The sequence below is a fragment of the Mastigoproctus giganteus genome, chromosome 6, assembly GCF_048544385.1.
Source record: "Mastigoproctus giganteus isolate SK-2022 chromosome 6, ASM4854438v1, whole genome shotgun sequence".
Lineage (NCBI taxonomy): Eukaryota > Metazoa > Arthropoda > Arachnida > Uropygi > Thelyphonidae > Mastigoproctus > Mastigoproctus giganteus.
The window spans coordinates 227734919-227756215 of NC_143580.1; the positions used below are offsets into that span (position 1 = coordinate 227734919).

The 21297-nt window shown below is 39.6% G+C and overlaps 1 protein-coding gene across 2 annotated transcripts in view; it reads right to left on the reverse strand.

Moving 5' to 3' along the window:
• Positions 1 to 417: 417 nt before the first annotated feature.
• The window catches only part of LOC150085057 (uncharacterized), a 30304-nt gene continuing 9424 nt past the window's right edge, over positions 418 to 21297 (reverse strand). For both annotated transcript variants that reach the window (XM_090375741.1, XM_090375740.1), the window contains exons 2-3: positions 7313 to 7485; positions 418 to 1609 (exon numbers count right to left, since the gene is read on the reverse strand). In XM_090375741.1, coding sequence (XP_090231867.1) covers positions 796 to 1609; positions 7313 to 7449 — 951 coding nt within the window. In that variant the 5' untranslated portion in view covers positions 7450 to 7485 and the 3' untranslated portion in view covers positions 418 to 795. The remainder of the gene's footprint in view (positions 1610 to 7312; positions 7486 to 21297) is intronic.

Consider the following 21297-nt stretch of genomic DNA (forward strand, 5'->3'; position numbering starts at 1 on the left):
AATACCAGTCCAAAGTTTCTCGCTGTCTCTTCATTTCATCGTTATCCTATGGTACACCACCATACCAAATTTTGTCCCTCTTCATCACCACATTTACTAGTATTCTATTAATTTTGTCGAGCAGTGTATATTTCTTTCAAAATTTACTCCAGAAAACCAGATCTGCTATTGCATATGCACACAGACAAAACAATTTTAATAGACCAGCTGTAGGTCCCTCATCAAGCGATTCGTGGGTGGAACGCATTTCGAATTGGAAATTGATGGAAGATCGAGATTTCTCATGGATCCTATAATTGCAGCTGTGGGAGTTCATCAGCAATTTTTCATAAAAAAAAAGTAGATTTATGTTTACGTGTTTTTATTTCATTGTGGTAATCTGTTAACATTTTATATATTTTCTACGTAATCATTTGTTATAATAGTCCAAGGTTCCTGCTATACATTAAACGCAATCATGCATTTCATGATTGCGTGTCCGCAAGCATGAAATGTTACTTCGATGACATCCACAAAAATATTTTCTTTGCAATTCCAGTCGAACCATTTATCTGTCACGCAAATAGCACTTTAAACTGTTGCAGAAATAATCCTTGATTTGAGCTGAAGACTGATCGCCTGAACTTCTCAATCGAATAAACTATCGGTAATTATTAAACATTGGTGGGTGGGCATTCTCGAATCCTGGAATGAATCATCGGTAACGCTACAAAATAGTTTTAATCTGCAACTATTTGTGAGCTTTGCTTTAAGACCCGTCTTGCCAGATGAATAACAGAACTTTTGGTTAACCATTTATCCATTTTGTGCACGATTTAGAAGGTTTTCATAGCGTTCTTTAGAGTTCAATACATTACGAATTGTCCTGTGGAGTTGGATGTTCAGAAAGGAGTAGATGGCTGAGCAATGAAGCAAGTAACCAAAGGTGAGCTTCATGAGCAGATATGACACCAATTGGTATGGACCCATCTTGATGTCCCAGTCAAAGTCCATGAGTTCGCACCAAAACTTTACCATGGCCTCCCAGCTTAGAAAGATTACGAAACTATTAAGGGCCTTGATGATGTTTCGACTCATCACAGTAGTTTCCTCGGGAGCGGATCTGAGTGCGGGTTTTAGGACTTCGTCTAGCATCACTTTGCAAAGGTTAACGGTCTCATCGAAGGTACCCGAACAGGAGTTGAAACGTTCATCTATGCCGAGAAGGTAGCCCACAGAGCGCCAGAAATGAATAAAACATTCGAGGTCCTCTTTCGAACAAGAAATTCCGATCCTCTTGTGGAACAGAAGGACGAAGGCCACGAAGGAAGACTGTGTGAGGGACATGTCCCTTTGAGACATGTACATCATTCCTCCACCGCGGGACGGACAGTTCATTTTGTCGGCAACATTGCGATGCATTTGTCTCACTGTTACAATGCTCTTGTGGGCAGGATCCTCGGGGTTCCAGATGTCACCTTCATACCAGCTGCGTATGTGGAGCATGGTGCTTAGATAGCGACGAAACAGGCACACGAGACTTCCCGACTTCCCCGTATAGAGCAGTGGTATAAACATGGCCGGTACATGAACGCCAAGGACAAGACCAGCCAAGTGAGCGAAGAACACGCTGAAAGGAATAAAAGAAAATGATATTAGAAGCAATTTCTTAACGACATCTATTGAAATTAGCAGAAGAAAATGACTTTATTAATCTTGGAATACAAAAAATAATAATTAAGAAAACCATGTCTGTACTGGTGGATTGAAAGACAACACAAAGTTTTTCTTTACAGCTGATTGGCCAGTGGTTTCACACTTTGTATTGTACTGTTGTGAGGTTTTAGGCGCATCAGCGACTTAAACCATATTGCGCTGTATACTTATGCCTATAAACTGAGTGTTCTGTGTCCGATTTGCCTGTTTGGATGGAAAACAGAGTTTCCAGGAGAAAAAACCATGCTACTCTCTCCTGAGACCAACGCAGCCATGTGAAAAAGACCCATAAAAATTCCTCGAGTCACTAACGGAATTCGAACCCGGACCTTTTCCAACAGGTGTAGGGTGGACGGTGCTTATATGCAATATTCTACCCACGAAAGTGTCAAGCCAAAGCAAAAACACAAAAGTGAAATAACTTTCGAATAGGCTTCGATTGCAAACTAACTTAACTTCCTGTTGGTGGCTATAAACCTGCCCGTTGATTTACACACGCCCCACAGTTGGTTTGGTTGATTTTTTATTAATTAAAAAACGCTAGAGGGCTCCCTTCATAACGGACCCCGATTTCCTGTAACAGCCATCAATTACGTTGATGTTGCTTGAGATCTAGATAAAATGAGGCCATGAGGCACAAGTGTATTTTGCTTGTGAATTGTGTGTTCTAGTCGGTCTGACTGTTGTTTTGGATAAAAAAAATCTGCATTTTCCTGAAAAAACTACGCAACCATCGCACGATATCCACTAATGGTCTGATTATATAAATTGGATTAGATTTACTGCTAAGAAAGATCGTTGGATCAGGAGCTGGTAAAAAATAGGAATCAGAGGGAGGCTGTAAATGAGCATTCTTTGGGGTGGATCAGTGTAGTAAGTGGTTTCTCAGTGATCAGTGCAAGGGCCACCCCGGTATCTAATCTTCCATAATGACACTGACGGGCATTGAAGACAGTACACGGGGTTAACGTAGAAAGAGCTGTTAACGACCATATTGCTTCAAAATGACGGATCGGTTGCAGGTATGGTCTCAAATGTAGTTCAGAAGGAATCCTCTATATAACACAATGGTAACGCCGCATTTGTAATGTTTTATTCACCGAGGGACACAATTATAAAATCTTAGACATGTGCGGTGGCTTCAGAAAGTTAGTTCATCTCCACTGAGGTACTTTGTGATGAATACAAAGCTCTGTAAAAGGTCAAAAACGCGTGTAATGTTAATGTTTGTGCACAGCGTGTGTGTTGTTTAGTTGTTGCTGGCCACTTAGTAATCAGGAAGGCGATCACCTGGAAAGTCAGCCCAGTGTCCGTCTATACCACGGGGAGGTGGGCCACACTTAAATATAACCGAGCCTCCCAGGTGGCCCAACAACTAATCTGCTATATGTAATCTATTTGAGTTTTAGGAGAATTAGCGACTAACACCATATTGCTACGTTCATATTGTCTGTAAATTGCGTGTGTTCTGTGGTCGAGTTTCTGTTTGTTGGACGAAAAACCCGTTTGCGGGAGAAAATACTATGTTAACCTCGCCTGAGACAGACTAACTCAGCCACGTTGTGAAAAAGACCTATAAAAATTGCTCACTTCATCCACTGGATTCGAACTCAGGTCTTTTCCACCCGGTGAGTGGCATGACAAATAACATTCTACGAATATACAAGTAATAATTTAATAAATCATCTGTCAAATGGTGCCAAAGTAGTTTATTGGTCACGCAACTTTACACTGTCCAGTAAGGACTGGATCAGAAGACCCTTCCGGTTGATAAGTTGAATCTTTAAAATTAACCTCAAATGCTTCCGACTTTAAAGTTTCCCAAAATATTAATGGAAACAAAACACTCCGTAATATTTCTTCCTCAGCACTTTTTATTTTGTAAAAACAGTAAACGCGTGGTCACTCACAGTGCCAGATTAAAGCAGGGGCTAGCAGGGCTAAAAAAAAAACAAAAAAAAACTATTATTTTTAGGCCAACCGAATAATTAAATTCATCTGCCGTGCTGTGTCTTATGTCTGTTAATTGCGTGTGTTCTATGGTCGATTTGTCAGTTTTTCTGGACGAAAAACCTCCGTTTCTCGGGGGGCAAAACTTTCTATCTACGCCTGAGACCGACTAACTCAGCCACGGAGTGATAAAAGCCCATTAAAGTTCCTCGCCTCATCGACGGGATTCGAACCCGGGCCTTTTCCACCCGGTGTGGGGCTAGCAGGGCTCTTACCCGGGGGCGCTATTCTGTAAGTGGCGCCAAATTTTACAAATCGTGAAAAAAAAATAATATACATTCTTAGTAAAGGGACCGCCGAAAACTCTTTTAAGAGCATCCACTACTTCGGAAACAATCTCCATTCGTCATAATTTTTGTCCTTAAATGTGAACATTCTGTAGGAAAGCTCCTACAAGCTACAGAACGAAATAAAACGAACAGCTGGTGCCATCTAGCGAATGAATAATCTATTAAACAATTGTTAAATATAATTATGAGTTATGTTTATTTAAAATAGGCCCTATTCCATCCTCTAATGGTGTGGATAAATTTTTTTCTATTCAGACAACTTTGCAATAATAAACTGCTTCTTTATATATATGTTTTTTTACGTGAAGAGGAAGAAATTGAACACTGTCGTTGATTTGACCTACACAGTCACACCATTAATATCCGGACATTTTGCATATTTACAAAACTCTCGTGGTAGCACAGTTGATATAATCGCCGTCCCCTCCACACCGGGTGGAAAAAACCCGAGTTCGAGTCCTGTCGATGACGTGAGGGATTTTTATGGGCCTTTTTCACAACGTGGCTGAGTTAGTCGGTCTCGGGCAAGGGTAGAATGGTTTTCCTCTCGGAAACTCGGATGGTCCAACAAAACAGAAAACCGACCACAAAACACACACACAATTTCCAGACGATACACACGGAACAACATAGCCTTAGTCGCCGATGCTTCTAAAACAACAACAGCCTTCTTTAACTGCAAATTACAAAAAAAAAAAAAAAAAATTATTACTTATTCACGTTTCCATAACCTAACTACATGTAATAGTTTCATTAAAATAAGCTGCTTAGGGGGTAGGAAAGTAACAAACGAGGGCCGGAGTATCAGAAACAATCGTTTTACCGCGCTACATAAAACTTGGCAGTAGATTGGCGCGACTGGTCGCGTGATGGACTGAGGAGTGTGAGGGGAAAAAAATTAAAATAAATAAAAAAGGCAGCGTGTGTACCCTGTACGCAAGAAAGCTGTTTTATTTTATGTGATTTTATGTAAAAACATCTTAGAAAACGTATATTTGAGATTGTATTTCCAGAACTTTTCACAGTTCGATAGTAGGGTACGAAAGAAAATCAAAACCGTTTAAATGTTTAAAATCGAAACAACTAGAACCGAAGTTATGAACGATGTGACATTTTATAATCACGCCCGCTACTTAGTTACCGAATCAACGTTAGTGACTGAGTTAGCATCATTTAGGAAATGACGTCACTTACGTCTCGCAATTTCGTTACCACTCGGTTTTACTTCAGCCCGAAATATTTAGTATGAACGATGTAACGTTTTATGCTCACGCCTGCTATTTATTCTACCGAATTAACGACGTTAGTTAGCATCAATCAGCGTCATCTATATATGTATAATCTTGTCGTCGATGGTGGCATCAAGGCTTACGTCAATCTCCACCTGCGTTCACTTTAGGCAAAAAAAGAAAACTTTCAGGCATGTTGGCCTGTAAATTTCTATTTAATATATTGTATTAACAGGCCTCACTACTACCAGGGAATAGCCACCAATCTGATAAACGCAACGCCGCCCAGACCCTGGCATGGGTAACAGCACAGAGTGAGATAGTGAATCCAAGCCTCGACCCGGGGCCTGGGTTCACCCTCTCAATCTGTGCAGTTAAACAATCTTCCCGCAGCCACCAGTGAAGTGTAAGACTGGTGGGTGCCAGAAATCTCGTTCCCAGGCTGCCCAAACCCTTAAAAAAAAAAAAAAAAAACCGTAGACATACACTTATAAACATAACATAATAGAAAACATAGACGTACTTATAAACATAACAATCAGCATCATCTAGGAAGTGACGTCATTTACGTCATTTCCGACTCGAGTTTTCGTTACCAATTGGTAACGAAACAACATAGCTGAGTTAGTCGTTCTCAGGCGCGGTAGCGTGGTTTTTCCTCCCTACAAACTCGGGTTTTTCATCCAGCAAGCAGAAAATCGACCTCAGAACACACGCAGTTTACAGAAAATATGCACGGAGCAATATGGCCTTAGTCGCTGATGTTCCTAAAACCCTACTAGAACAACAACGATTCAAGAACGAAAGCCATAACTGGTTTCTCAAAAGCATTCATCTCAAAAGGTTTTTAATGACTGGAAAGTAAGCGGTTCTTCCACATCTCAAACACGTAAATGTGGCAGAAAAACAATACTTCAAGAGCGAATCCGTTGTACTCTAAATTGGACATCCAGTGTGCAGCAAATAACATCTGAATTCAACCAATTCCAGAACTGACCTATTTCAACCGATACCATGCACAGACAACTGAAGAAATTGGGTACTGGCAATCGCCTGCCTATTTGGAAGCCATTTGTTTCAGAGGAAAATAGAAAAATCCGCTTGCAGTGGTGCCGAGAACCTCGTTATTGGAGAAACAGTCGAACAATGGAACTAAGTCTCAGACGAATCACGATACACTTCGTTTTTCCCCGATGGTAAGCAGACAATGTGGCAAGAACCTCACGAAACGATGGACCCTACTTGCCTTTTTAAGAGAACCCAAAACATCTGGACGTGGTATCACAAATGGGGGGTGGTTTTGTTGGCAGGGATGGGTACGTTGATACCAGTGGAAGGTATTATTATTAATCTTTAACGTTGTTATACCTTGTGCTGCTAGCTTTTATATGAAGATTTATCTACTTGGAGTTCACCATGGCAATCTTAAAACACGCACACATGTCCAGCACAATTATTTTCCGAGTTGGTGCAACTTTCACGATTGATCTTTAGTTTTAAGCTGAGAAGAGAGTAAAGAGAATGATCTTACCCCTCTCCCTCAAATAGGTCCAACAAAGCCGGATGAACTACAGCATCCAAAAAAGTTCGTAACTATGGTCTCAGCAGTAGACGCACTAAAAAATTTCCAGAAACAAAATTTTTCAACTACAATGCTTTTCCATTTTTGTTTGCTCATTTTTACACATTTCCAGCAAAAATTTCTTTTCTTAGGTTTCACATGCCTTGTTGTTGTAAAAGTCTGGATTCTAGCATTTTTCAATTAACAGGAAAAAAAAAAAAACAACAACAACTGGTGATCTAAATAACTGTTGAGCTATTTTCATCGAATTATCCCTAACTCAATAAAAATTATTGGTTTAAGGAGACTATGGACGAACATCATAGATGCACGAATATTGGTTCCATCATCAGAACCACAAGATGCAACAGATCTGAACGTGTTGGCCACTGCATAATATCCTGCTAAAAAAAAAAAAAAAAAAAAGGGAGTGATTGATGCGAATTCTGAATCCAGCGGATCTGGAGATCGAACAGACCAAGAAAATTGGCAAATACCAACGCATGTACTAATTTCAACCTTCTTACCTGAAGAAGTGTTTGTTAGCAAAGTCCCGACCTCGGTTAAACTTCTCCCTGTCCAACCATTCTGGTGGCTTATCGGTAGCTCTTCCGACATCTCCAGGCAGGTCTGCACCCTCTTTCAGGTCATCTAGTCGCACCATGGCCCCTCGTCACTTCCGCCACCTGAACGGGTACGCCTACAGAAAAATAATAAATTATGATCAGGGTTTCACTTTCTGTTTCTTAGTATTTGAAAGAAAGGCCATTGGGCTTTTCCTAAAGGCACAGAGAAACAGGATTTCATGTACTGCAATTCATCCTACACCAAAGGGCTACAAACTTTGGCGTTAAGTAACCTTTATCAATCAATTCATTCAGTTCGCCTCGCTCCAAAATTGGTCATGGATGATTCTTTTCTGAGATTCGCCCTTGAACATCGTAGTATGTTGAGACTGAGCAGGAAATAGTAGAAACCACACTGATCGACAAAATTAATAGAACACAGAGAAAAATGGTGTAAGTCGAACATCTTGCGATGAAGCCGGACAAAAATTGGTACGGTGATGTACTACAGAATACCGATGAAATGAAGAGAGAAAGAAAGAAACTTCGGACAAGAGACATTTATAGGGGTTCTATAAGAATTACCAAAAAGGTCACATTGCAGAAGCCGATACAAGATGCTCGAAAATATGGTCACATGACATCGGTACGGCGTAAATCTCCTCCAACGACTAAACAGGCCTGAGAGCAGTGAACCATACTAGACATAAGGTGTCTATAAGCTTCTGTGGTAACAAATCCCATTCTTCCACCAATGGTGGAAGAATGGGATTTGTATGTTACTTGGTGAGCAGACTTTAGCTCACCAAGTGACAGAGCAGTAGGCGTGCAATGCGATGCCCAAGGGCTTCCCACACACGTTGTGAATCAGTCACTCAGTTTATGTTTGCGTAATGTTGGCAGAGCGCAGCGGTTGACCTGAAATATTGTGCAGGGTTGCGTCGGGTACAAAGGTCCCAGAAATTTGCGGATGAAATGAGAGCAGTTAGCAACTCAGTGGAAGTTGTGAGCTTTCTGCTATTCACCGTGTTGAGCTACCAACGCGAACAGAATGCATTGTACAAAGGCCATACGAAACAGGAGTTACTCTCGAACACAGACTTCAGATATCAGTCTCGTAAAAACGTTCCACTGTATAAATATAACGGAAAATTCCAATGAACTAATGCTATAATTCACCAATAATATAATTGGGTCAGAAATCATTAAAGAATAAAACGAAAAACAATACTTATTTCTCAATAATTTGAGTAGCAATTGGTCCAGAGAAGTCCTCCTCTCTCTCCGTTTATCTTTCGAGAGCTATAGACAAACTTGCTGTCGACTTCACGACAGTTCTCTTTAATCATTTTGTATCTCTTTCGCCTAAGTGACCTTAGTTACCTTCAAGGTCACACTGAAACGAGTTTTAGAAACCGTATGGTAACTGACCATCTGAACAGCTCAACGTACTGTTCATTGCCTTTAAAATTAATTGCCTCAACTCTTCTATGCTGTTCATCAGACGCACCCCGTCGGTTTTAACATTTTGCTTTAGATTCATTTGGTTTTATAATGTTTTTCTTTATATTTAATTTTAAATATATTGCAAATAATTCGTTCTGCCGATTGAGTGAATATGTAGTTGCATATAGTATTTTATATTAATATTTATTTTATTTTATATATATTGGTTAATTTATTAACCTCGTGGTGAACAAATTCTAAATTGAAGATCATCAGCGCATATGGACTTCGGTTCTGGAGGCGCATTTTAGCGATATTGGTTAATAGAAGACAAAAAAATCCTTTACATTTGGTGGACGTTAGGCGTGAACCCATGGGGCTGCTACACTGCTCGACAAAATTAACAGAACACATAGGAAACGTGGTTTAACTCATGCAGCTTGCGATGAAGCGGGACAAAATTTGATATGGTGATGTACCACAGAATAACGATAAATTAGCAGACAGCGAGAAACGTCGAACAGGTATAAGGGACATTAATAGGGGTGTATAAGAATTACCTAAAAGGTCACATTACAGAAGTCGATACAAGATGTTCGAAAATATGGTCACATGACATTAGTACGACGTATGACGCCTTCAACAGCTAAACAGGCCTGATAGCATTAAACCATGCTTGATATAAGGGTATCTAAGATCCTGTGGCAACAAATCCCATTTTTCCACCAGGGCCGACCTTAGCTCACCAAGTGACTGAGGAGTTCGCTGTCAGCGTCAAATACGACGCCCAAGGGCGTCCCACCTACTTTCGATCGGATTTAAGTCTGTTGATCGTGCTGGCCACGGCAGTCGTTGGCTATCTTCCGTTTCAAGATATTCCTCACCACTTGAGCTCTATGTGCAGTGGCATTGTCGTGCATGAAAATAAAACCTGGGCCAACCACGCTCCTAACAAGTAGCACATACGGTTCGAGGATCTGTTCTCGGTACCTCCGCGCAGTTACGGTAACTTCATCAAAATCATAAATAGGGATGCGGAAGTTCAGCATTAATTCACCCTACACAAGAACACCCCTCAACCGTAAGTGTCCTTTTATGTGATGCTCCGGAATTCCTCGTTGTCTCCAGATGAAATAACTGTTCAATCTTTTTTTAGGCTAAAACGGGACTCCTATTTTATTGTGAAACGTGTCGCCGAAGACACTGTTCACAATAAAATATTCATGAAAAACATTTTGTTCTGTTAATTTTGTCGAGTAGTGTAGGTTATGTTAACAATTATGACAATGGAAAGTTAGAGCAAAGTAATATAAACGACATTAACAATTTTGTAAGAATTGAAAGGTAAATTATAGTTTAAATGTCAATTATGTAATACGTATATTAAAATTAAATAAAATTTGAAAACATATATACTATGCTGCCACTTTATTAGGTACACCTACCTAGTAGCGTGTTGAGCTTCCTTTAGCCTTCAAAACAGCTTGAATTCGTCTAGGCATCTTGTTCGAATTGAACAAGATGCTGAAAACGTTGTGCAGAAATGGAGTACCATGCAGACATGAGTGTGTCACGCAGTTCCTTGAATTCGACGGAGGTGTAGGCCTGTAGCTAACAGCCCCTTACAGCTCATCCCAAAGATGTTCAATAGGATTGAGATCCGCGGACTAAGCGGGCCACTGCAGCAAAGAAAAGTCATTGTCATGTTCCTGGAACCATTCCATAGTGATTCGAGCTTTGTGCACCGGCGAATTTTCCTGCTTGAAGTAACCACCTGACTGAGGATAAACTGTCAACATGAACGGATGCACTTGGTCAGGAACGATGTTTAGGTACAATGTGACATCAGACGTGAATCTATGGGTATCAATGGACCGAACGTGTGCCAAGAAAACATTCCCCACACTATAACAGTGCCCCCACCACCTTGCAGTGTAGTCGTCAGACATGACGGATCATTGGATTCATGTTGTTTTCGCCAAATTCTGAATCTTCCATCAACATGATGGAAGGAACTCCATCATGCACCAGGAACTCCGACTCGTCAGACCAAGCAACTGTTTTCCAATCCTCGATAGTCCAGTGCTGGTGTTTGCGTGCCCAAAGGAGGCGTGCTCTCTTGTTCTTCACTGATAACAAAGGTGCGCGATGTGGCCATCGGCTGTTGTAGCCCATTCGCGACAAAATGCGACTAGTGGTCCGTTGCGATATTTTGTTCTGCGCACCAAGGTTGTATTCTGACGTGATGTGCAACATTATGGCGCCTCTGTTTACTTTCACAATTCTAACCATCCTCCTCTGACCTTTGTCACCAACAAGCGATTTTCTTCCACAGGAGTGCCGTTGAGAGGATGTTTTCTGTTCGTTGTACCATTCTCGATACACCCTTGAAACTGTGGTGAGTGAAAAGTTCAAGAGAACTGCCGTTTCAGAGATGCTTTGTCCAGCACGTCTTGCACCTAATACCATGCCACGTTCGAAGTCCGTTAGATCACTCCTTTTCCCCATTCTTGTTACGGTTTGCACGCTTAACTGATACTAGAAAGGTTGTTCTGCTACATTTATATCCACAACTGTGGTCATACGACTTGCAACGTTGTGGGACAAACCATTTGTGTGCACAGCAGGGGTGTACCTAATAAATTGGCAGCACAGTGTTATACATATACACAAAAATCATTTCCAGTTGTGTCAACTCTGAGTGCAATAAAACAACCAATTGGTCTGATAAGCACGGGCACTCATTCTGGAGGGTAACAGTTTGGGCATCATCACTGGAGCCGAATTCAACACACACACACACACACATACACACACACACACACAGAGAGAGAGAGAGAGAGAGAGAGAGAGAGAGAGAGACGAGTGTCATCAAATTCACAGAGTCGTCTGAATATCGAGTAAAGCGGAGACTTGCTCTATCATTAGGCGTCTACATGGGGATTGAGTAGCAAATTTATTCATATCCACTTCACCTGATACCAAGGTTTGAATTGCCGGTGGTGACTGCACCAGTGTCTGTCGCTGGCAGCAGCGTTGCGGTTGACCTTAAAGATTGTGCAGGGGTGCGTCGGGTACAGAGATCCCAGAAATTTGGGAATTAAATGAGACCAGTTAGCAGTTCAGTAGAAGTTGTGAGAATTCTGCTGTCTATTGTGGTTGGTAGCCGTAGCAACTCTATTTGGGTCGTCCTTACCTGTAGAGGAATGTGATGTTTATGACGGGGCCACTTAAATAGCCAATAGTCTTTGGCCTAAATTTTTTTCTTGACTGTAAAGGCAGTTGAAGCCCAAATTCCTGCTGCACTGAGTACCGCAGGGTAATTTTCAGTCTAGATAAGCCTCCGTTGTTCTGAAGTTATTTGCATACAGAAAGTTTTGTTTGGCGTACCATCTAAGGCTACGCAATCTTATTACTAGCGCTTCAATATGCTGATGGACTAACTTTTGAGTCAAAAATAACCCGAAGGTTTTTGTATCTGTTCTCTATGGGAAGTGGGGTCCACGGAAAGAGGGAATAATTTTGGCTGGCAACGGCTTTAAAGAGAATATCATCATTTCAGATTTACTGGGGTTTAGGAACAGCACAAACTGTTCAAACTCAGCGATCCTGTTATTTATAGTATATGTAATCATAGCTTGGTCAGTATCTTGATGGCGTCGGAGTACATGAAAATATTTTCATTGCGATTGATGAAAGATACTTGTGGCACTCCAGCAGTTATTATTATTCAGACTGAGTTGTTGTTCCTGAGATATACAGTTGTGCATGTGAGTAATGATCTTATGAAGGCCAGGTTATGAACGACCTTATGAAGGCCACGAAGGCGGAAACACGATTACAGCAGCGCAATTAGTCAATGTATGCAGTGCGTTATATTCGGGATTCGAATTACAGTTTTTATTTCTAGTGTACCGGTGCAAATATTTCAACAAACCTATTACGAAACTATTGCTCAACGGTTTGACCATTCTCCTGATGGGAGAATGGTCAAATCTGGATCTAGACTTCATTAGACACCTTGTGGAATCTATGCCACGATATACACGTGCTGTAATTCGGGCTAACGGTGGATATACCATATACTGAATAAAGATTACTAACTTTTTGCCTAGTAAGCGTAATATCTGTTTATTTTCTTAAAGGACACCCAATAACAGCTTTTAACTACGTCTGTTTTTACATACTATGGCTTCAAAAATAAAAAAAATTCAAATTATTATATTAAGCCCAGTAATTTCTTACATATACCCGCATATGTAAGAAAATTGCCCGAATTACAGCACGTGTATATCATGACATAGATTACACAAGGTGTCTAATGAAGTCTAGATCCAGATTTGACCATTCGCCCATCAGGAGAATGGTCAAACCGTTGAGCAATAGTTTCGTAATAGGTTTGTCGAAATATTTGCCACGGGTACACTAGAAATAAAAACTGTAATTCGTCTGTAAATTCCGATGCAGCTCTTCTGTGGTCGATTTGCCCGTTTTGATGGACGAAAAAAACCCTAATTTCTAGGGAGGAAAACCTTGCTATCTACGCCTGAGAATGATTAACTCAGCCACGGAGTGAAAAAAGCCAATAAGAGTTCCTCGCATCATCGACGGGATTCGAACTCGGGACTATTCCACAAGGTGTGGGGAGGACGGTGACGATACCACTGTGCTACGCGCAGACAATACTGTGACCAGCTTAAAACAAGATTTTTGGCTTCTCGTCAATCACTGAGAGACCGAACCCTGCTCGACCTGATATTTTCAAGACACTGCCATGAAAATCCCTGCTTAATTCCGTATTAAACAATGGCCGAGTTGGTCGGTCTCGAGCGAACGTCTTATTTTTTGACTTCTCTTTTTTGTGTGCTTCGACCCATTTGTCCAGCTTAGGCCAAATTAAAAGGCCAGCTCTGATCATTTACAAAAATTTTTACATCTCAGGGGCTAAAACACTTACTAGTGAACTACATAATAATGACGAAGATAAAAAAAAAAAATCCGATATGAACCCGAAAATCCGAAAAATTCGAAAATTGAAAAGGAAGCAAACATTCATTACCCTTTGTACGTATGGCAGTCATCCTATCATTTAAAGTTACAAATTTCTCCATAACGATGTCAGAAAAGAGAGAGCTTTTCATTAAATCACATAAAATTTCCTTTCAATATTTGGACTAAGAAAGGAAATTTTTCTGGGTTATGTTATTACGTAAGCAGGCCTTAATCCTTTTCATATAGAAAACAGTCATTCGGAAAACAGGAATGAATATTTTGATTGACAGATTTACATATAGGGCTTTCCATCACAGTAAAGTTATAAATCGGTTTTTAATCTATGTATGTCGACAGAAAGGTGAGAGTAGCAACTCTTTAAATGCGCGTCGTTGCAGGGATTTAGGCGCATCTGCAATTTTGCCATATTGCACCATATACAGTTTAAAGGTCTTTTGAACATCTCTGATTTTGAATAACTGGTGTTCAAAGAAAGTGCATCACCTGGGAATTTCCCATTTCTAACCCTTTTTCGCTATGGTATGTTACCTTAATGACTAGCATCACAAAAAGAAATATAAACAAAATATATTTATTAACGGTTAAGGCAAAGCTAAGTAATATTTGACAGGTGCTCTCAAAACATTCTAAAATGAGCCTTTGCAACCTTTATACAACAGTTTTGGTAAACACGACAATTATGGCTGAAATGTTATCAGAATTAGCTTCATTTTAAATGGAAAACAAAATGAAAAGTTCACCAGGTGCAAACTAATATTTAGCTGAACCGCCGCTGGCCCTGATGACAGCAGCACACCATCGAGGCATTGGCAAGATCAACAATCTGAAGATAATCAACTGATAGCTCGTGGTTCCAAACACGGATTATGGCTTCCACGAAGGGGCTTTGGTTTCTTTCTGGCAACTGCAGATTCCACACGATGCCAACAGTTCTCTATAGTATTCAGGTCCGAGTTGTTTCCTGGCCAGCTAAGGAGCCATTCTTCCAACCATTTTTTCACCTGTAACAAATGTAAACACATTACTGTTGAACCTCTAATGCAGAAATGAAGATAAAGTAACTACAGAAGTGCCTACTTACACTTTTCTCCCCCCCCCCCCCCGATAACAAGGAGCAGAGTCGTCCTGAAAGATGCAGTTACTTGGCAGATTGAAATGGTCTCTAATGGTTGGCAGCAATTTGCCTTCCAATATAGCCAGGTATCCATTGGCATTTACGGATTTTTTTATAAAGTGCAGGTGACCTACTCCACGATACGATATGAACCCCCATATCATTTGGCTGGCAGGGAATTTCACTGTAGACGCCAACAGTCTGGATGGTATTCTTCACCACGTCTACGGAGGAATCGTTTGTTTCCCATCAGAGCCATGCAGGTTGAAATTTCTTCTCATCCGAAAAAACAACTGAGTTCCACTGCTCGGGAGTCCATTTGACATGCTCCTTACACCAAATTAATCGGGCCTTTTTCATTTTTTTGTGTGAGGAGGGGCTTCTTTTTAGGACGATGGGCTACAAGTCCATTTTTGAAGAGGTGTCTTCTGACTGTTACTGCACTTGCTATCACTCCTGTATGTTCTTCCCATTCTCTTTTCAGTTCAGACGAAGAAGCTTTACGGTTTTTAAGGCATAAGCGCTTCAAATCGCGGTCCTGTTTTGGCGCAAAGACTCGTTCGCGTCTGGTTCCTTTTTTCCTATGAGCAGAACCAGTATTGTTGAGTTTGGAAAGAAATCTACTCACTGTCGACTGATTACAAGGCACTCTATAAGCAATATGACGGGAAGAACATTCTTCCTCATGTAAAACAACTCTTTCTTCGTGGGGTCAACTGCACTTAACTCGCCATCCTGACACAAGCAAGGAATGACTGCAACTCTTGCAGAGCGTGCTTATATAGCTGAAAGTAACAGCTGATGCAATATTACGTCATCACCTATGCGTGTCAATCTTATCTGATGCAATCTGTAAGAAATAGCCATATACTGTACTTACGTTATTCGGACGACAATTACAATTTTAAGGGGTGATGCACTTTCTTTGAACACCAATGTAACTCGCAAAAAGAAAATCCAGTGAACTAGAAAAATTTAATAACTTTTACTGGGAAAGAAAACTCAAACAGTTTATAATAAAAAAAAAAAAAAGTCAGCAGACTTCTACATGAGCTTTGGTGCAACGAAGAAGTCCAAATGGTATTCGATTTCAGACCAGATTCGCTTCAACATATCTGCACGATGCGTGTACATAAGGTGGCGATGTTAGATACTGGTAGAATAAACCAGGCCTTTCACATAGCTCCAGAAAAAGAAATCTTAGGGAGTTAGGTCAGGTGAACGAGCTGGCCATAGTATGGGTCCACCACACCCAATCCAACCGTCCGGGAACGTATCGTTCAGAGTACCTGCAAGCTCCAATGACGCGGTTCCACATCTTGCTGAAAGATTATGCTCGACTAAGCCAGGCCCATAAAGATTCTTCACGTCGTTGGCAGGAATTCGAACTGAGGTCTTTTCCACCGGGTGTGAGGAGGATGGTGATTATACCAACTGTGCTACCCACGAGGACAGAATGCATTGTACAAAGCAATACGAAATAGGAGTTACTTTAGAACAGTGCTTCTCAACCTTTCACCATTCACGAGCCACTTCAAGCATTCTTTACTTACCACCGGGTAGGATTTCTTTACATCTATGAAAAACTAGTATTTGGTTGACGTTTCAAAAATCGTTTTTAGCCACTTATCCTTGTTGTTCAGTATACTATATTGAGTATAGGACTGATATTAAATTCTTAAAATAAATAATTCCAATCTCAAACAAAATATCACTTATTAATTAAATATAATTAAAAATATACTAAAACAACTCACCCGACATATACAATCACTACAAATTTTAAGTTATTTTCCCACACTAATTTTGTGAAACGTAAAAAATACTTTAAGAATACACAAAAACAAAACCAATACAATATACATTGTAAGGGATACCTCTTGATTTGCATCAACAACAGTTGATTGCCAATCTTAATTTTATTTGTGATTATATTTTATACTTACAATACAATTTACTTTCCCACGGACCACTGGTTGAGAAACACTGCTCCAGAACACAAGCTTTAGATATCAGTCTTCTTAAAACGTTTCATTGCATAAAGATACTTATTTCTGAATAATTTGAGTAGCACGACTCCTCAGAAATCCTCCTCTCTCTCCCTTTATCTTTCGAGAACTAGACGAACTTCCAAACTTGTTATCATTTTTATATGATGCCTTTCTCTTAACTAACCTTAGTTACCTTCAAGGTCGCACTAAAACGAGTTTTAGATGCCGCGTTATATATATAGAGAGATGATCTTTATTGCCCTTCATATAGGTAACTGAATGTCTGGGACAGCTCAACGCGTCTTTCAAGCTAAAGTGCCGTATCTTTTTTTGCTGTTCATGAGACGCACTTCATCAGTTTTAATTCTTGTTGTTGTTGGGTTTTAGGAACATCGGCTACTAAAGCCATACTGCTCCGTGTATACTGTCTGTGAATTGCGAGTGTTCCGAGATCAATTCTCTGTTTCCGGGAGAAAAAACCACGCTACCCTCGATTGAGACCGACTAACTCAGCCACGTTGTGAAAAAGAGCCATAGTGTGGGGGAGGACGGCGTTCCTACCGACTGTGCTACCACAAGGGCGTCCGTTTCAATATTTGACTGACTGAACTGCATTTATAATGTACTTATTTATATTTAATTTTAAATATATTGTAAATAATTCATTCTGCCGATCGAGTGAATATGTAATTGTATATACTATTTTATGTTAATATTATTATTTTATATTATTATTAATATTATTTATTTTATATATATATTGGTTAAATTATTAAATTTGGGGTGAATAAATCCTAAATTGACAGTCATCAGCACATATGGACTTCGGTCCTGGAGGAGCATTTTAAAGAAATGCTCATGAACATGAATTGCGTCATATATACCGATGAGCCAAAACATTACAAAAATCAGACTAAAACGCTTTTAGGGCTGAAGCCTCAGGCTGATTAAAAATTTGACAATGTACAAGTTTGTGCAATAGCAACATGTTAGTACGCAGCAAACTCTAAATTAGCTAAAAAAGGCATATTGTGAATACCTTCTGAACGAGTTGCCATGATATAGCACTACCTCGAATAAGTAACGCTTCACCAATGGAGAAGACTATTGTTACTCATTCTCAGCGGATACCACCACCCAGACTGCACCGTTTCAAGGCTATTTGGTCCATCTTCGGTGGGTGGGTAGTATCCTGGTGATGCAATGATGGCAATTCAGTTATGAAGTATAACTTCACAATATGAGCGATGCCTGATGGTGTATAAAGACTAAAACGCTTTTCGGGCTTAAGCCTCAGGCTGCGTAAAAATTTCACATGGGCCAAATAGCCCTGAAACGGCGCCGTCGGGGTTGGTGGTTATGGGGTATCCATCGTAAAGTGATTTGATCTTACAGGGAAGCAATCGTAAAGCGAGGGGTCCAGTGTAGTGATCGTTGTAAGGCGTATAGCGCACGTACACGTGAAATGCGTCCATGGATTGGCAGAAATTGCCAAGGAAATGCGACACGAAATCATTGGTAGAACTCGCCAAGAAAATTTACGACAGGAACCCCCCCCCCCAACATTGCACCACTCTTTACCAGGCACGAGCAACGCATGACCCAATCAGTAGCCCTACTGATTAAGAGGAAAACATTTACAAACTGAAGAAATGGATAAAACAATTATCTGGATAGATCAAAGTAAACAATTTACCACACGTTTTAAGTACATAGAACCATGAGGTGCTTGTGTATTCCCATAGCCCTTCGCGGCATTACGTTATTCCAAATACATATCTGATAACTGCACCCGGAGAATGAAGTGCCCTTTTTCACCTTCATTCGATTTCGTCACTTAAATGACTTTCAAAACTTGCACCATTAACTCTACGGTCAAGACATAAATAAATGTTTCTGTTTACACTCCAGGACGACCACATGATCAGAAGAGTTCATGAGATAGAGAGAATACAAGAAACAGCATCGTATTTAGCAGTCACTGGCTTGAACGCCGTTCACTTAAAGCACGTGTACTTATGTAACCTCGTGCATGACCACTCGTCTACAGCGCAGTTCAAAAATATAAACAGGAATTTAAAAGACTAAAATATAAAAATTTCATGAAATTTTATATTTGGATCTTTTAAAAATATTTGTCGATTCAAATTTCATTAAAATCGGACTAATATAAATCCAGAAGTTATTTATTTTTCCATTTTGCAAATTTTTCATAATTATTTTCATCGAAAAAAAGAAATACAAAGACGGATGTAATGTAAAGCTCGTGATCGTGGTGCAGCTTATGAACTGTTACTTATAGAACTCAAAAGTATATGGGAGAAGAGTAATAAATATTATATAGTTGTAATTAAACTGAGCGGCTAAGTTTAGAGAATGCAGAAATATAGAGCTTTATTAATCACATAAAAAAGAACAAAAATTAAATTCAGTTAAGGAAAAAAAATCGAACTGAGTACATTAGCTATTATAATACAATAACAATATTCTTAATTTTAAAAATTATAATACAAGTGTATAATTGTCATTAGGAAGAACGTAAACTAAACGAAAAGTGCCTAGTTAGAGTTACGAAGTCAGTGAACTCATTCTTAACTGGTTTTTCATTCCAGAAAAATACAAACCATGAAAATAAAAATAAAAAAGGAATGGAATCTAGTTTAACTAAAATAGGAATTACTGATTCCTAATTTGATAGTTATTTTTCTCCTTTCAGAAAGCGGGTTCGCACCATATATTCTGTTGATTTGTAACATGCAAATCTTCTTCTGGTTTAAGAGCTACTTAAAAAGAAATTTTCTATGTCTACAGTAGGCGTTGCACAACAGTGTCCTAAACGAGCGGTGTTGTCGTGAGATGAACCAAATGAAAAGCGTGACGAATGGGCAAACACAGACATCTCTAACACCTTATTCGTGTAGCGTCTAGAAAATGGAACAATTTCTCCATCAATGACAGAAGAAACACTTTCGGTGCTTACCAGATTTAGGACGGGGGTGAACAACCCAACGCACCTGCAGAATGAGGCCACTGGATGCGGAGGGGCGGCGGAATTGTACTCTGTGGGTTTTTTGACCGGTCAATGAAAGTGTGCCGTTGATCTAGGAGACGGAACAGTAGAAGTGTTCGTTCCCTTTCTTCTGAACAACTCCCGCTGTAGACTAAATGTTTTCGGGCTTTTACATATGGGATGGCCCTCATTTTGAAAACAGTGGAGAATGGATAAGACAGTTCCTTGTTCAGCATCAACAGGAAATCTTAAATTTAATTGTAAACTCATGATTTTAGTGTTATCGATTTCAGGAATTTAAAGGAAGAAAGCCCTGAGTTTTGGCCCTTGTTTTCTTAATCCTTTGATAAACCCCAAAGCCTTAATCAGTTCTTTGTAATATTTGCCTAAATTCCATCTACAGATACATCCCTTTTCCATAGTTTTGTGGATATTGCCTACTGTATTCAAAACCATCCAGTCAGTTTTTTGCTCCAAAAACGAAAAAACGTTTTTGTCCCAAAAACGATCCAAGTGATCTTCTGATTTCGATTCTATTGATTATAATAATCTCTATTAGATAAATAATACTATTACAGAGTACAAAGATTAGCATTAAGCTGGTTAAGAAATTTTCCATCGAATAATTATATTAGCAGCAACTGAAAGAGGAGTCCCTCAAGGATCCTCCTTGGGTCCATTGCTGCTCTCGACATTAGAACTGAAATAAAACCACTAATTTTCAGGTTCGACCATCTCTAAACATGATGCAATTAGAGACAGCTGAACAGGATTGCAGCTATTCCTGCAATTATCTTTTCAACCATCTTAAACACGGTTTTATAGACTACAGAATTTTTGATGTTGGATGCAGGGACAGGCAATATATAATGGATGTATGCAGCGAATGTGTCCTTTGCACATACTGCGTAATGATTTTTTAGTTGAAAATTCCCTGGTTAGCAATGTAATCGATAAAATGATTCAATGTTACTGCTCCTTACTTCATTTACCCACTCCTTTCAAGTATTTGTCTAATCCCTTCTTAAATTTAGATAAAACTTCCAACCTGCTGAAGAGTGAGAGTTTATTCTAACAGTTAATCACTGTTTTACTAAAGGAAAAATTTTCGGAATTCTATCTACAATAATTCTTCTCAATTTAAATTGAGAAGAATTACACAATACACAATATGACCCATTGTGTATATCAAGTGATCAATTGTAAAAATGCTCTCAGAGTTTAGTTTAATCAACCCTTTTAAGATTCTGCATATCCTTAATCAGATCAGGTCAACGAACAAATGATATTTTTTTCTGACCTTAACCAATCTTGATACAATCTCCAACAGGCCTATCTCTTTTCTAAAATGGAGTTTCCAAGACTTGTATGC